The 16,677-nt window shown below is 44.1% G+C and overlaps 7 protein-coding genes across 7 annotated transcripts; 3 read left to right on the top strand and 4 right to left on the bottom strand.

Annotated features, from left to right (window-relative positions):
• Nucleotides 1–986: 986 nt before the first annotated feature.
• Nucleotides 987–3,091, top strand: SAMD00019534_109060 (hypothetical protein; the record flags this gene model as incomplete). The annotated part of the gene is made up of 2 exons (XM_012893935.1): nt 987–1,903; nt 1,972–3,091. 2 exons carry the CDS (start codon nt 987–989, stop codon nt 3,089–3,091), a joined length of 2,037 nt encoding a protein of 678 aa, XP_012749389.1.
• Nucleotides 3,092–3,461: 370 nt separating this feature from the next.
• SAMD00019534_109050 (hypothetical protein) lies at nt 3,462–5,057 on the top strand (the record flags this gene model as incomplete). The annotated part of the gene is made up of 2 exons (XM_012893934.1): nt 3,462–3,645; nt 3,721–5,057. Coding segments are annotated over 2 exons (1,521 nt in total), but the record flags the coding sequence as incomplete, so codon positions are not given.
• Nucleotides 5,058–5,162: 105 nt separating this feature from the next.
• Nucleotides 5,163–8,611, bottom strand: SAMD00019534_109040 (hypothetical protein; the record flags this gene model as incomplete). The annotated part of the gene is made up of 2 exons (XM_012893933.1): nt 5,163–7,961; nt 8,027–8,611. 2 exons carry the CDS (start codon nt 8,609–8,611, stop codon nt 5,163–5,165), a joined length of 3,384 nt encoding a protein of 1,127 aa, XP_012749387.1.
• Nucleotides 8,612–9,317: 706 nt separating this feature from the next.
• On the bottom strand, nt 9,318–11,044 carry SAMD00019534_109030 (hypothetical protein; the record flags this gene model as incomplete). Its single annotated transcript, XM_012893932.1, has 4 exons — nt 9,318–10,372; nt 10,431–10,553; nt 10,629–10,889; nt 10,963–11,044. 4 exons carry the CDS (start codon nt 11,042–11,044, stop codon nt 9,318–9,320), a joined length of 1,521 nt encoding a protein of 506 aa, XP_012749386.1.
• Nucleotides 11,045–11,194: 150 nt separating this feature from the next.
• SAMD00019534_109020 (hypothetical protein) lies at nt 11,195–12,302 on the bottom strand (the record flags this gene model as incomplete). The annotated part of the gene is made up of 3 exons (XM_012893931.1): nt 11,195–11,242; nt 11,306–11,466; nt 11,543–12,302. The coding sequence occupies 3 exons, from the start codon at nt 12,300–12,302 to the stop codon at nt 11,195–11,197; spliced, it is 969 nt and encodes a 322-aa protein (XP_012749385.1).
• Nucleotides 12,303–12,561: 259 nt separating this feature from the next.
• SAMD00019534_109010 (hypothetical protein) lies at nt 12,562–14,109 on the top strand (the record flags this gene model as incomplete). Its single annotated transcript, XM_012893930.1, has 3 exons — nt 12,562–12,960; nt 13,018–13,827; nt 13,858–14,109. Coding segments are annotated over 3 exons (1,461 nt in total), but the record flags the coding sequence as incomplete, so codon positions are not given.
• Nucleotides 14,110–14,179: 70 nt separating this feature from the next.
• Nucleotides 14,180–15,778, bottom strand: SAMD00019534_109000 (hypothetical protein; the record flags this gene model as incomplete). Its single annotated transcript, XM_012893929.1, has 3 exons — nt 14,180–14,644; nt 14,729–14,941; nt 15,008–15,778. 3 exons carry the CDS (start codon nt 15,776–15,778, stop codon nt 14,180–14,182), a joined length of 1,449 nt encoding a protein of 482 aa, XP_012749383.1.
• Nucleotides 15,779–16,677: the final 899 nt, after the last annotated feature.

Genomic DNA, 16,677 nt, shown 5'->3' with positions numbered 1-16,677 from the left:
GGAATGCAATATCTATGTATATGTGTCAGTGTCTACAAGTTGACGTATTTCCTTTGTTGATTGTGATTGGTCAATGATGGATTGAATATCGTGATGGATGGAAGATGGTTGATTGACACGTGTGTTAAGTAGAGTATACGGTATTTGTATATGATTAGGATGGATGGATATTGATGATATTGATATTGAATTGGCAGTTTGTGTGTGTGTCCAACACAATTGTGTTTGTTGTACCAACAACACTTACACGCACTTAATTAATTCCTTGGGTGTGAGATGCTACTGCTTATAATACTTGTTTGTGGTGTTAATTGATTTGAGTTGGTGATGTAGTTGTAGATATGGTGTGTGTGTCTATGTATATTGGTATACGACAATGTATTATGATATGAGATGGGTTGAATGGAAATTTAAATACTTATTTGAGTTATCTGTACTTTATATTCGTAGTAAACATCATCCGTGTTGTAACACTCTCAATGGTTTGTCCTAGATTTGGGATGGAGTTAGAGTGGCGATTTCCTACTTTACTAAATTGGAAAGTCCAATTCAAGATTAATTATTTATTTATTTCGGATCTTTATTCCTTAAATGTTTAATAAAGATATTTTGAGATATATATAATTGGGATATTATACATATTCTTTTACTACTAGGAGTGCCACGTTTGCTTATTGATGATGACGATGATGATCATTTCTTTGTTAAACGAAAGTAAGTCTCATTGACAAGATTGTATTGGTGATTGGATGTCATACAGTATGTTTGATTAAGTGAGTTGGTTTTGTTGACTCGACAAACACGAAATTTGAGTTGAATGTTGTGTGGGAGTAAGGTGTTGGGTTTGACGACCTGGCTTCATTATTCAAACTGACATCCAATGATATTAATAAACACCAACAGCAACATAAATATTTATATATAGTTCCAACAACAACAACAGTATATAGAGATAGAGAAGAGAGGTTTGAGGTGAAGTAATGATGATGAACTTGTTTGAAAGCCAACCTTCAACACCAGTGTCCATTGATTCTCTTGGTCTAGACATTGCTTACTTTAATGGTGACAATGCTTTACTCAATGGTCTCACACAACAACAACAACAACAACAACAACAACCAATCAATGGATCACAACAGGTTGCTTATTTCAATTTATCAAGCAGTTCATACTTCTCAACTACTTCGGAATGGGACTCAACCTTTATCAACACTGGCAATCTTGTCAATGATGTTAATGATGGCTTCCTCGTTGTTGATCAGCAATCTGCAGATCATATACACTCCGGTCTTCAACATCAATATCAACAACAACAGCAACATGAACAGCTTCAACAACAGAATGTTGTTGTTGTTGATAACTCTTCAAACTATACAATGTCACAAGTGCAATATGTCAATCAAGATTACAACAACACAATGCAATATACAATGTCCAATGATATTATCAGTGATACGAGTACCAATGGTTATTCAGAGAATAGCTCACCTGTCGATACATCTGGTTGCTCATCATCATCATCATCATCTTCATCATCTTCATCTCCGCCATCAATGAACGTTCCATCATCACCGTCATCCACTGTCCAAGCTGGCTACTCAATGTCATCACCGTCACAGATGGTCATTTCCAATGATCATTCATTCAATGTTTCTGCCAATGACAACATGTCAAACAACACTCACCATGTCGTCAACGAATCATCTCACACAGACTCTGATGAGGGTGATGACAAGAAGAGGAAGCGAGAGTTCAGACCGTTTGACCCGGAGCATGACTATGGTCATCTTCTTCCAGAAGACATACAAGTAGAGATCACATCCAAGCAGTTCCAAATATACTGCAAGAAGTTCTACAGTAATGCATCCAAGGATATCATAAAGATCTTGAAGAAACAAGAGAGGTATGTCGTCGTCGTCCCCGCGAATGACCATCCGCCACATAACATACTCACTCACTCAACATCAACAGGAAGATAAAGAATAGAGAGTCAGCACAGAAGTCAAGACTATTAAAGTCTGCAACATTGACGGGGCTCGAGGCCAAGTTGAAGGATGAGCACGCAAAGATTGAAGAGTTGAAACAAAATCTACTCTATGAGAAGATGAAGAACAAACATTTGGAGACGGAGATAAAGCGTCTCAATCCAGGTTATGAGATTGTATATCCACAGGCTCAACATCAACCTACTATGGCTCAAGAGACAATACTATCATTGACTAGGATGTTCACTATTGGCGATGGCGTGCCGATGGTGGCCAAGGGCCAGCGTCTGGCCTGCCTCTTCCTGATGGTCGTCGTGGTCATCTACACCACGCCAACCTTTATACAAATGTCAGGCAGTGGCGTCATAATGCCAGTGCAGTTGATTCGCATGGAGAGAGAGTTGCAATCACAACATTCAATGAACAATGCACAAGTCAAGAATATGATGTTCGACTCTGATCCCAATTGGCAAGGTCATACCAATGGAGACATTACAATCAGTGTGGGCAAACGACCGGAGCAAGGTGATATGGAATCTAGCAAACAAGGCCAACAACAACAACAACAAAAGATGCCGCACACTCATACTGTTATTGACAACCGGGCACGATCTTCCGACACACGAACCAAGCTGCGACATTCAAGCACCTTTTTCACGAGCCAATCATCAATTGACGATTCATATGAAGCTGCACCAGCAGCACAGGAGCAAAAGACCATCGAGTATACATATACCAAGGATCACTTCCATTCAACAATGCAATCAGAGACAGAGACGGAGAGGGACTTTGAAGCCATGGAGATGTGTGAGGCGCCACATCATTCCAACAACTCCTCGGTCAAGATATCAATCAGGTCCAAGGCAATAGATAGATCACCAATGGAGGCATTCAAGTATGGCACCGATCGCTCACCTGCACCACATGCGCACGAGTTCAATGTGGACGTGGAACTGCTGTTCAATGGAGCCAGTGGCATTTCCAAGTTGCTCAAGAAAGCAAACAACGGCAAACCCGTAAAGATCATTGCCAATGTGTTGGATCTCGGACAATGCTATGATCATGATCGACTGGCTTATACACAAGGTGGTGATCGAGCCTCATGACATACTTCATTGAGCGTTAGTCCGGATTAATTTCCAAGTCAGCGACCAAGAGTGAGCAGTAGCGTGTGAATCTAAATTTACCTTTACACGCAATAAATGTACAACAACAATAGTAGGTAACGAGTTGTGGATACCGTACTGTCTGTCATCCAATCCATTATGGTATTTGAACATTCGTTATTCCCGATTAGTTAGATGGTGGGTTGACCTCATTGCCTTTTTGGGTTATTTTGTGGGTCCAACCCTCGTTTGTGGACCCTACCCCACTCACAAACACGATGTCCAAAGTTGATGATGAGTTCATTCAAGTTCGATGTTTGAAGTTTGTTAACATTACTTATTACATTGACACCATAGTCATAACATTTTAATACAACTACATATACATTACTTACCAAAGATGAGCAGCCCAGTATTCAAAGAGGAGAGCCACAAGGACAGCCACTACTCACCAGGCTACTACTGGCTTGGAAACAGCACTCACAAGGTTCCACTTGTGATGCACAAGGAGAACAGGGCAAGACTAGTAAAGACTATCTTGGAGTCATCAGATCGTATGTATTATGTTTGATTGATCGTCCTCAATCATTAAGCTAACACTCATTACTGGTGATCATTGAATCAAACAGAAAAGAGTATTCCAGAAAACTCTTTTATCTTGTTTCAAGGTGGAAAGGCCGATACTCAATATGATACAGACCATGAGCCAATGTTCAAGCAGGAGAAGTACTTCTTCTGGGCATTCGGAAGTGATATGCCAGATTGTTATGGAGTTGTCTCACTAAACAATGCTGATCAGCCAGAGTCCACATTGTTTGTTCCCAAGTTCCCACCAGAGTATGCCATGTGGATGGGACACATTCATGCCAAGGACTATTACAAGGAGATCTTCCTGGTGGACCATGTAGAGTTTGTCGAGGACATGGCCAAGTATCTGCGCGAGAAGAAGTGCTCAACCATCTTCACTGTGGAAGGTCTGAACACTGACAGCCACAAGACCACCACCCCAATGCACTTCCATGGCATCGAGGAGTTCACTGTCAATACCACCATGGCCTTCCCCCACGCCACAGAGTGCCGTGTCATCAAGTCGCCCAAGGAGATTGAGTGTCTGAGATACTCAGTAGAGTCATCTTGCCGCGCACATCTCGAGGTCATGAAGAAGATTCGTCCAGGAATGAAGGAGTACCAATGCGAGAGCATCTTTATGTACCATTCATATCATGATAATGGTTGCCGTAACATGGGCTACACCTGCATCTGCGCTGCCAATGCCAATGGAGCTGTACTGCATTATGGACACGCCGGAGAGCCCAATGCCAGCACTATCCGTGATGGCTCTATTTGTCTGTTTGACATGGGCGCCGAATATCATGGCTACACCGCCGATGTCACCTGCTCCTACCCAGCCAATGGCAAGTTCACTGACGACCAGAAGATTGTATACAATGCAGTGTGGGATGCCCAGCAAGCCGTGCTCAATGCGGTCAAGCCAGGTGTTGAGTGGATCGACATGCACAAGTTGGCCGAGCGTTGCATTCTGGCCGCCCTTCTCAAGGCCGGTATCCTGGTCGGATCCCTAGAGGACCTGATCGACAACAAGATGGGACCAGTATTCTTCCCTCATGGACTTGGTCACATGCTTGGCTTGAACACTCATGATGTTGGAGGCTACCTCGGCGATGCCAAGCCCAAGATCAACTCATTGCGTACCACTCGTAGTCTCAAGGAGAACATGTGCATGACCTCTGAGCCTGGCTGCTACTTCATTGACCATCTCTTGGACCAGGCCCTTGCCGATCCAGTCAAGTCCAAACACATCAACAATGATGTCCTTGCCAGATTCAGAGGATTTGGCGGTATCCGTATCGAAGATGACATTGTCATCACTGCCACCGGACACGACAACCTCTCCAAGATGATTCCGAGGTCCGTGGAGGCAATCGAGGCATTCATGAAGAGATAAATAAACTAGACAATCCCCTTTTCCCATTACCCTTACACTACTACTACCTTTGATCATTATAATGTTATGTATGTATACTATATATATATATTTGTTTGTTTTATTTTACTTCTTGGATTGTTTGGCAAAGGGAGTATACTTTCCTTTGTTCTGTTGTTGTTGCTCGCCAGTGATGTTTGCTCTCGGTTGAGTTTGGTTGGAGTTGTAGACAGTGGATTGTTGCATCATCTTCATCATCTGCTGTTGTGGATCATTGTTGTTTGGTTGTCTCTGCTGCTTCTGTTGTTGTTGTGGCTGTTGAGGTATTTGTTGTTGTTGTGGAAGCATTTGCTGTTGTTGAGGCATTTGTTGCATTTGTTGAGGTTGCATTTGGTATTGTTGTTGTTGGTTGTAGTTGTAGTTGTTGTTCGCTCCATAGTTGCTGTTGGCTACAGCACCGTAGTTGCCACCATAGTTGCCTGCAGCAGCATAGTTATTGTTGGCACCATAGTTGCTGTTGTTGTTGTTATAGTATTGGGCATTGTAGTTGGCACCTCCACCATAGTTGTTGTTATAGCCACCTCCATAGTTGTTGTACTGCATCTGTTGCATCATTTGCTGTTGCTGCATCATCATCTGTTGCTGCATCATCTGAGGCTGCTGCTGCTGCTGCTGCTGTTGTTGCATCATCTGTGGCTGCTGCTGCTGCTGCTGCTGTTGTTGTGCCTGGTACACGCTGTTGTCATTGTTGTAACCTCCACCACCATTATTGTTGTTTCTGTTGCCACCATAGTTGCTGTTGTTGTTGTTGTAGCCACCACGGCCACCACCTTGGTATCCACCACGACCACCGCCGCCCTGGTATCCACCACGTCCACCACCGCCATTGAATCCACGTCCTTGGTTGTAGCCTTGGTTGTCCTTGTACTGGTTTGAACCGAGCGAGTGGTTAATCATGCGATTGGCTGCGCTGTTCTGAATGGATGGTTGGTTCGTGGTGTTCTGGGTCCTTGGCAACATGATGGCGCCTGGCAGCATGGCAGACTTGAACTCGTAGCCCTCTGGGAAGCCTGGGTTGTGGAACTCGTAGGCAACGGCATCCTGCATGGGCGGCAGTCTATCAATGAGACGCTGGGGCAGTTTATCGATCTTGCCCAAGAAGTCCTTGGATAGCTTGGGGTCGATATCGCCACGCTGACGACCCTTCTTGTCCTTGGCTACAAACTCTACGTTCTTGTTGGCAAAGAGGTACTCTGAGCCACGGCTGTTACGGAAGATCTCCTCGTCGGTGAGCACGTTGTCCAGTGGACGCAGCGACTCTTGCAGCTCCTGCTCGTTGATGAAGGGCAGCAGACAGATACCCTTCCACAGGGGCACGCCGGGCTGGACGTCGATCTTGAACGTGGTTGGGTAGAAGTGAATGATGGGAGACGAATCTCCGCTGCCATCGTCGACGCCCATCATCTTCTGGTAGGGCTTGGGCACGAACTGCGCAGAGTCTCTGGGCAGCACACTCATCAGTTGCTCGAATGGCTTGAATGGCAGACCCTTCTCAAAGACGGGAGGCACAATGTCGCCCAGGTTGTCAACGAGGTCCAGAATGAAGGGTGCATAGTGGAATGGGTAGTACCAGCCCCACGAGGCACAGCCTTTGTAGTAGTACTTGAGGACCCATGCCAGACCATCGATGTACGACTGGCACACCCTAAGCAGAACATTCTCCTCTCCATCCTCTGGCTCAAAGTGCATCTTGGCGTATCTCTTGCGCCAACCTTTCTGGCCAATGTTGACATCCTTCATGTGATTGACGAATGTCGTCTCCTGCAGTGACTCCTCCTCCTTCTTCTTCCTCTCCTCCTCCTCCTCCTTCTTCTCCTCCTCGTCCTGGTCTCTCTCCTTTCTCTTCTTGGTCTCCTTCTTTGGTGGAGCTGCCTGCTCGGGCACAATGTCAATCATCTGTGTCTGTCTCTTGGGTGGCACCACTTTAGGCTCAGTAGTGATGTTGGCCTGGACCTGCTCGACCACCTCCTTCATCTGCTTGTTCTGACTCCTCAGCGCGGCGAGTTGCTCGCGGATCTTGGCAGCAGCGTCCATGTTTGAAGCGGTGTCCTCGGACTTGATCTTCTTGACCACGGGTTGCTGTGGCTCCTGCTCTTTGAACAGCTCGCTGAGCAGACTCTTGGCGGCGGCCTGGTGCTCCTTGGACACACCGACCTTGAGGTCCAGGCTGTCTGCGCCTCTGTTGTTGTTGTAGTTGTTTCTGTTGTTTTGCCTCTCGCGACGACGTTTCATGTTCTCCTCCTTGTGCTTGCGCTCCAACATGATGTCCTCCTCGACCAGCGACAGCCTCGTGAAGATGAGGCCGACGCGGTCCAGGTCAAACTCGCCGTCCTCTGTCAGATAGTCATCGAACGTTGGCAACAGCTCCCTGTAGATATCCATGATACGGTCGATGGCGCCTTCGTTGATCTGCAGCGACGGCAGATGCGGCAAGAAGTCATTGCCGACGAAGAAACAGATGAAGATGAAGTCATCGATCACTCGCTCTATATCAAAGCCAAACGCGGGCTTGCAATACAGCTCCTGGCTCAGGTAGGAGCGGAACAGGTTGAGACTCAGCAGCTGGTAGTTCTTTATCAGGAAGTCCTTGTGCTCGGCAATCTCCTGTAGCTCCTCCTCGGTCTTCTCGGCGTCGTGTCTGCGCTGGACCTTTCGCGACTTGTTCGTCTCGACAAACTCTCTTAGAATGTCAAAGTTGGCCTCATGTGTCGACAGGGCCAACATAATCAGATCGGCATCCAGACCATAGATCACGTGCTTAAGGTTTGGATTGTAGTCCTTCTGTGCTCTTTGCTCTCTGATGTAGCTCATGATCTTATGCTCTCCCTCTCCCGGTACAGATGCGTCTGAGATGATAACTTTAACCTAATGATTGATTGGTGTGAGTGAGTATGATTGATTGATTGATTGAGTGAGCGACTTGGACATACGTTCTTCCATGCTGGATCAGTTGAAATCTTCTCGGCCACGTAGGACCGCAGTGTGAGTGAGACGAGGTCCATGAAGACTGTGCCTGGCGTGATACAGTTGGAGTCAAAGTGGAACTTGTCCTCTTTGGACTTCTGAATGGCATCGATCTCTGCTTGTGTGGCAGTGCCCTGGGCCACCCTGTCCATCATCTCCTTCTCCGAAGCCTCCTTGGCCAGACGCGAGTCCATTGCCGCTCTGAAACGACGCGAACGCTGCTGGTTCATCTTGGCACGCGGTGCCACACCGTCGACGGCCATGTAGACCAGGTTGCGCGGTCTGACGATGGAGAATATGAGGTCGAGGTACTCAATGATCGAGTCCATCATATCCTCTGTATTGCGCGGTTGTGGTCCTGTCTCAGGATGCGCACAAGGATGTATAATACCATTCATATCAAGATAGAGATTGTCGTACTCTCCATTTGGATTTGGCTCACTGTTGTCGCATCTGATGCGAGTGCCATCCTGATTCCTTGGCTCCCTTGTTGACTCGATTAGACCATGGTACTTGTCTACCATCCATCTGAAGAATGCTGGAATTCCCATTGTATTATATGTTTGTTTGTTATAAACGATGTATATATAATAATAATAATAGTAATAATAATAATAATAATAAGTAGGAGGTCTACGCTTCGACTCTCTCTCTCTTGAGTTGTTATAATGATGATGATGATGATGATGATATTTAAATGTTTAAACAATCAAGCAAGCTAGCTACAGTAAGCAAATAAGCGAGCACGAGAGTAGATGTGATGTGATATTGAATGAGAGAACTAACCAAACTAACGAATGATGATTGATTGAATGAATGATCGATCAAAAATATTCGAAGTCGTTGTCGTCGTCTTAACAAATTAACGAATGAATGTATGAATAACTTCAATGTAAAGATGAATCCTAAGAGTTAAGTGATATATGACTCAGAGTATTATTTGTTTAACTTTGAAGCTTGTCGTGTGTTGTGTAATACAATCAGGTGAAAGAACTAAAGTTACCCCAGCTCTCCTCTCTATTTCTCTCTCTTTAAATCGCTCGTTGTTGTTGAATAACCTCAAACTTGTTCAAAAAAAATTAATTTATGAACAGTCGACCGAGTGCATGAACAAACGAACTTTATTGTTGAATGCTCAACAGTTCAGTCACACTTATTCATCAATACACTGAACGATGATACATGTAACTCTACTCTATTATTGTTTACTTTTCAATAGTAGTTACCCTGGAATCCTGGCACCAATCAATCAATCGATCAATCAATGACAACACGTTGATGCTGATGATGATGACTATCAATGTGATGCTGTAACCTTGATGATGAGGAGGAGTTCGATGATGATGAACCATAGATGACACTGTTGATAAAATCACGAACCAGTTGATACTTCTCATCATTGCGATCGTATGGTTTGCATACTCCACGATGATTGGCTTTGAGTAGTTTGAATGAGTGAGTGGCACCTGAGAACTTGGGATTGGCACTGGCCTCATCGACAATCACCAGACAGATGTTCTTCAGTACACATGTCTCTTCAGTTTCGCCAAAGCACATGGTGGCGACGTTGGGCGCAAACTTGGGGAAGAGGCGTGTGAGACGATCGACGTGCTGGCTGCTCGGCAACAGATCGTAGATGGCGCTGGTGGTGCGCAACACCTTCTCCAGTGTATAGGCGTACTCGGCAAGACGTGCACCATAGTGTGGCGTGGCGTAGAACACCACTGCGCGACAGTTCTTTGATATGTCACTATAGTGCGCTGGTGACTGGGACGCCAGTTTGAGCATCTGCTTGGCGACCAGCCCGCCAAAGCTGTGTGTGACAAACATGAATGGCCGCGAGCCAACGCCCGCCAGCTTGAGATTCTCCAGGATCTCTTGGCTCTGATCATGCAAGGGTGTGGCGTTGCCACCGCCCCAGGACGAGAGGAATATGTCGTATCCAACTGTGATCACACGGGCCTTGGGGAAATCTTGTGGGATCCAGTCCTTGGGCCAGCATACGAGCTTGGACTCATCGATTGCCGCTTCGGGCAGCGGCGTGGAGTCTGGTGCCACCGGCGTGTTGGCCCATGTTGTGAAGGGATGTCCATTGACGCCATGAATGAATATCAGGTCAAAGTCAAAGTCAGAGCTGGCATTCGTTGGATGCAGCAGGTAAATACCCTCGGCATACTTTGGTGTCTTCTGGTTAGATGTGGCTAGAGATACACGTGCCCTTATCGAGTTGGAGCGTATATAATCATCGCTAGATTTTATCCACTTGGCCAACAATGTCTGAACCTCTGTCTTCTCAACTAATCGTTCGCTGTCTATGTGATTCATTGAGTGAGTGGAATCATTCCAAGGTGTGATCCAAGAGATACATACTGTTGAAGGCAGCATTGGCAATTGTTCTGGAAAGTCGTCTTTGTATCTCAATGTCATTGATCTCAGAGACCACGATGAACTTGTCCCAGACCTCATCATTCAACAAGAGGTCTGCAACATTCTCTGAGTGAAAGTGATGATGCGCCAAGGCATGTTAGTCATGGCGCCATCCATTAAATAATGATTGATTGAACTTACTATCTTTGGACATGTGACCTAGACATCGAATGATATTCCGGCTGGTGTAGAGGTCTGCTCTCTCAAATAGATTGATCAGACTGATCAATCCTTCATCACCAATTTTGCTATATAGTAGGTTCTCATCATTGTTATCAAACACTGATAAGTTGGCCAACAATCGCAATGATTGAAGTCTACACGATTTGTTATTCGTGTCCCTTGCAATCCCAAGCACCTCACCAGGTGATATCGATGAACTAATTGGTATAGTACATTTGGCTAATGTTTGATTGGATGGTTGGAGGGAGGTCAGTAGGATGTGAGGAAGGACGCGAAGACATATATGACTTACTTCCAATGGATAATAAATTGGCAAGGGCTATGATTGAGGAGAGTTGAAGTGGCTGCTCCCAATCAAGGTCATCATCACTCATTTCCATGTTGTTGTTATTGTCGTTGGATGTCCTTGGTAGTATCCATTCATTCAAATATTTTAACCATCCATTGTTCACAATCAGTTCTTGTGTGATCTCTTCATGATTATTAAGGTTAGCAAGATTGATATTGAGTGGATGGGATTATTACTACTCACCATCATTGGATAGGTTTACAATGGCATTGGCAATATTACACTTGATATGATTGGTTAGAGGTAGTTTGGATTGATGTACAAGAGATGAGAGTAGTTTGAATACTTGGATTTTGGAACTGATTGTGTATATTGAGAGGTTGGCAAGGAATGATGATATATTGGTAACAACCAGCTGGTCAACAGTTGGAAGTGCATTGGAAGATGTATCATCTTCCAGCATGCTTTCAATCATCTCAAACAAGCCTTCATTCAGTTCAGTCTGATCTATGTATGATTGATCGATTGATTGAATGAGTGAGCGAATGATGGAATAATCCCAGTTGATCAATCAATGACTTACAGTCCACATGAAGATGTGATAGGTAATGGGATACTTCATGTTTGAATAGGATGTCAGAGTGTGGAAGGATATCGGAGAGTTGTTTGAAGCCGATTGACTTGATTATGAGAGTGCGGATACGTGTGTCACGTCCTTTGAGTAGATTGCTAATGACTTGAGCGACTGGCACGGTCAACTCAGCATTGTCATTACACATCTGCATCAGACATTGTACCAATTGTTCATTGATAGTACTACGCTCCAACATACTGTTTCTCGAAAGATGGTCCAAAATGTCAATGATGATCTCACGTGATTTGACATCGGGAGTGAAGTAGACCAGTGCGACCAGGGTGTCAACGAGCTGACCAATTGGTATATGATGTGATTCGTCAATTCGTGTGTATTGTGTAATAGTCCTCTTGAGTAGCCATAACAGTATATTGTTCTGCCATGTATATCTGAACTGTGCATGATCCAGCGACAACTGTTTCAATAGCCAAGGTTCCAACATCATTTGTTCATGTGCCACGGCCAATCCTGTTGCCACGACACAAGCAGTTGTTCCAACACTCAATGATACAATCCATTTCTTATTCCATCTCGATGATGATGATGATGATGACTTGTGTTGTTGGTCGCGACCATGTCCATGACTCTGACCTTGACCCTGACCCTGGCTCTGACCATGACCTTGTTCGTTGGCCGATGAGTAATGACGATTGAATGTGATTGTTGATAGATGAGGTTGATGTAAAGATACCCTATAGGGTATCCTCATCAATCTCTGCATTATATGTATTTATATATTATTATTACAAGCCTACATGAATGATTCAAATGAACTTTACAATGAAGTGACGTGTCTCTTAGTTTCTTGATTGCAAAGTTAGCCAAACCCATAAATTAAAACTTACATTCCCAAACGAGCGACAAACAATGACTTCCCTATTCTTCTTGGACTTCTTTCATTCAATCATTCAATCATTCAATCAATCAATCAATCATATATCTATATATTCTTAATATATATTACTACTTGTGTATCAGAGATGACATCAAACATACTTAGAGCAAGTGCTGCATTGGAGAATCAATTGAGACGAAAGACATATAACTTGTCAACGTCGATGTTGTCAGAGTTTGGTGGACGCACTGGTATAATACCATTTGAATCAAGTTCAAAGGATATAATAGGAATGGCATTGGTTGACAAGACAATTGAACCACCCATACGTATAATGTCATACGAGCTTCAGACCTTTGACAACAACTATCTCAAACATTGTATCGACGATGCACTTCAGTATCGCGAGGCAATGAGCAAGCAAGGCAAACTAGACATTGGACCCAAGGCAGCATACAGGATAATCAACGAGTGTGGCGATGGTATGCCAGGTATAACAGTCGATGCATACGCAGACTATCTTCAAGTCATTGTAAGTACCCATTGAATGAGTGAGCGAGCGAGTAATACTAACTTTCATTCAATCAAGACTCATTCCGAACATTGGTGTAAACACTTGAACTATATTACAGACTATATTATGCATCAGACTGGCAAGAAGGGAGTGTATTGGAGATCAAAGATTAAGGGACCATTGAACTTGTTTAGCAAGCATTATAAGGGCGACAAGCTGAAACGCTACCACCCGGACGAACCTTTCTCTTTAGTGATCGAGGAGAATGGTATGAAGGTTGGCATCAACCTGGAGGACATCACATCGTCTGGCTTGTTCATGGATCAACGTGCCAATCGCCGTTACGTCACATCATTGTTTGACGACCGCGACTCTGGCTCAATCATGAACACCTTCTCGCATACTGCCACCTTCTCATTGGCACCCGTGCTTGGCGCACAGAAGATCTCTACATACAGCATTGACAACTCGCGTATATACAACACGATGGCCAGGAAGAACTTTGAACTCAATGGAGTCTCAATGAACTTCCATCAGATCATGGAGAAGGATGTGTTCTCAAAGCTGCTCGACATCAAGGACAAGAATCTTGGCTTTGACGTCATCATCATCGACCCGCCTTCCGTGGCCAACGGTCTGCGCTTTGGCACATTTACCACAAAGAACAGATATCGCGAGCTACTGGAGATGGCCATGCCAAAGCTGAACGACGGAGGATACATTGTTTGCTTTGCAAACACACGTGGCCTGCGTGAGGAGCAATGGCTGCGACAGCTGGGCATCGTGGATTACATGGCCGATTTGAACAAGACATCACCGGCGGACCAAAACAACATTGACGACGATACATTTGAGGACGAGGACGAGATTGAGGGCAACAGAGAGATGAGGAGGATGAACATTGGCGAAGCCAAGTTCGCACCAATCTCAAAGATGGCCAAACATACATCGCCAACGCTACCATTCCAGCGATTGAATGGATTCAAGATGATGCAATCACTCGAGCAGGATGTGGACTTTAGATATAGAGTGGGAGACGAGCGAGTTGGCAAGCATCTCAAGGGTGTAGTACTAAAGCACAAGGTTGACTATAGTGCATCCAAGTACAAGTCACCGCCCATAGAGTTGGATGCCAGAGGTAACAAGAGAAAGAAGAAGGGTAATGTTGTCTACAAATAATTAAACAAACTATCCATTGATACATATACAGATATATATAATAGGTGTGTGCCTTGATTTATTTAGTACCGTAGTAGTACTGATGGAATTGATGATTGTGTGTACCAATGTTGAGAGGCGGTTGCGCAGCACCACTGCTGCCACTACTGCCTTGATGATATGGTGGTACACCTTGAGGAGGTGCCATGCTGGTTGTGGCAGCAGGCATGTATACTCCACCAGGGCCACCTGGAGTACCCGGGCCACTCCCCAGTCGCGGAGCAGGCATTCCAAATGGAGTGCTCAGTTGCTGCATTTGAGGAAGTTGGCTCACACGAACATCTGGATATTGATGAGGATTCTCGCCGACCAGAGTAAAGTCATGTGACATACTTCTCTTCTTTGGGCTATACGATGGCGAGTCATCCGAAGGAGTAATATCTATAGAGTAAGACCTCTTGAATCCATTATGAGCTTCAGCTTGTTGAAGTTGGATGAATTGGAGGTACTCTGGAGTAACAAAGTTTTCTTTATGTACATCATCCTATATTGTTTGATTAATTGATAGATTGATGGAGTTAGGGAATTATTCCGGTTCCGAACAATATTTGATTCATTGACAACTTACATAGAACTTCCTATTTGAGCGTAGTTCTTCTCTGGGCACAATATCGATGAGGAAATCAAACATCTCTGATTTGGTCAATGCATTGGCAATATCAATCCTTTGTAAGGTCCTTCTCTTGTTCATCTCGGTATGTACCCATGAGCGGATGGTCATCTCCAGAATGAACAGCTCACATGCCTTGGAGAACAACATTGGTACTTCTGCTGATATTTTCTAAAATATTATTAATATTAGTAAGATATTTGTTGTTCCAAGAGTTTCCAAGTGTGAACTACTTACATTTACTTCATCATCTGATTTCATTATCTTCTTTATCCTAGCCAGTGGCAGTTCATGAGTTGTCTTGAAATCATCCATCATTGAGATATCCTTTGTCTCTTTCTTCCAAAATTGATTGAGGTGGTTCTCAAGATGTTGATGCAGTTGACGATGATAATTATTTGTTGATGGTGGTGGAGGTTGTTGTTGTTGTTGTTGAGATTGATGTGATGGATGTACATGTGATTGACCAGGTAATGAAGACATTGGTGGTGCCAATGGAGTTGGAATCGAGTTTGTAAACATCTTGTTGTCCATCATAAATGAGTTGTTGGCCTTTGGATATGGAGGAATTGGTGGACAAAATATTTGAGGCTGTTGTTGTTGTTGTTGTTGTTGAAGTACATGCTGTTGTTGTTGCTGCTGTTGGAGCTGTTGTTGTTGCTGTTGATGTAGATGTTGTTGCTGTTGATGAAGATGTTGTTGAGTCATATGAGGTGGATATGATTGATGAAGGAGTGGATGGTGATGGAGTCCACCAGTCGGGAATGGCATTGTAGGCGGATTCATTGTGGTGGCGATTGAAGCAGTATTTGGATGGATTGTATCCAGGGTCGAAGGATTCAGACTGTAGGGTGGCAATTCGGTAGAGATAGGTGGAGGTACTGATACAGGTGAGTGTTGCTGGGTCGATTGAAATATTGGCGAATAAGAAGAGTTCAACAGTACATGTATGCCTTTATGTTGGGCAAATGAGGCTGGTGCACCAGCTTGGCTGGTCTCCATTGACATTTTGATTGATTATTGATGTTGTTTTTGTTGTTGAAGAGCGATCCGAAGATGATGGTGAAGTTGATTGATTACAGGCTGATAGATGTTTGTTTGTTTGTATGAGTTTGGTCGATTGGAAGTGGATCAACCAAGGTTATTGTTGCTGGTTTATATATTTAGGGTAGCTTGTATTTGATTAGATGATCTTATTGGACAGCTGACCACCGATTGACAAATCATCGTGATGTTTGAACTTTGTCCAAGTGAACCTGCCTGTGTTGTAGTTGTCGATGTCGATATCGATGCAGATGAAGATGTCTCTTTGTAATGCTTTTGTTGTTGTTTGTCCGTTTGTTTGTTGACCGTCCAAACTGTCAGTTATCCCTTCCTTGTACAACGAACTTGATGATGAGTTCAACTGTTTGTCAATGAGAATGACACACAATATTAGTTTGTTGTTGATATATTAAGCAACTTGTTAATGCTTTGTAGTAGTTGTTGTTGTTGTTGGAACTTATTCCCTCAATTGTGGGGTGGTAGAGTGGACCCTCTCGAATGAGAACTTGTACCCTGGAACTTAATAACAATATTGAGTTCTTAAGATGAGCTGTTGTTTCAGGAGGAGGAGGCTGGTGTGGTGGTTGACCGGAAGTGGAGCGGCCAGCGTTGAACTAGGCCTGGGTTTGTCGCGGTCAAAGATGTGGGGAATCGGAGATGTTCGTTGATTGGTCCAAAAAAACTACCACGGGTAATTTGAAACTAACAATCGTTGTTGTCGTTTAGTTTGAATAATAATAATATTAAATATTTAGGTATATATATGGAAATAGAATTAACACAATGGCAATGGATGGATGGATGGATAGTGAACCAGACAACATTGGTTGGTTTGGTCGACAATAGGGATGCAAGGTGAGTGT

Source organism: Acytostelium subglobosum (assembly GCF_000787575.1).
Source record: "Acytostelium subglobosum LB1 DNA, scaffold: scaffold29, whole genome shotgun sequence".
Taxonomy (NCBI): domain Eukaryota; phylum Evosea; class Eumycetozoa; order Acytosteliales; family Acytosteliaceae; genus Acytostelium; species Acytostelium subglobosum.
Note: the sequence above shows the minus strand (reverse complement) of the source record. Positions and strands in the feature narration are given on the sequence as shown.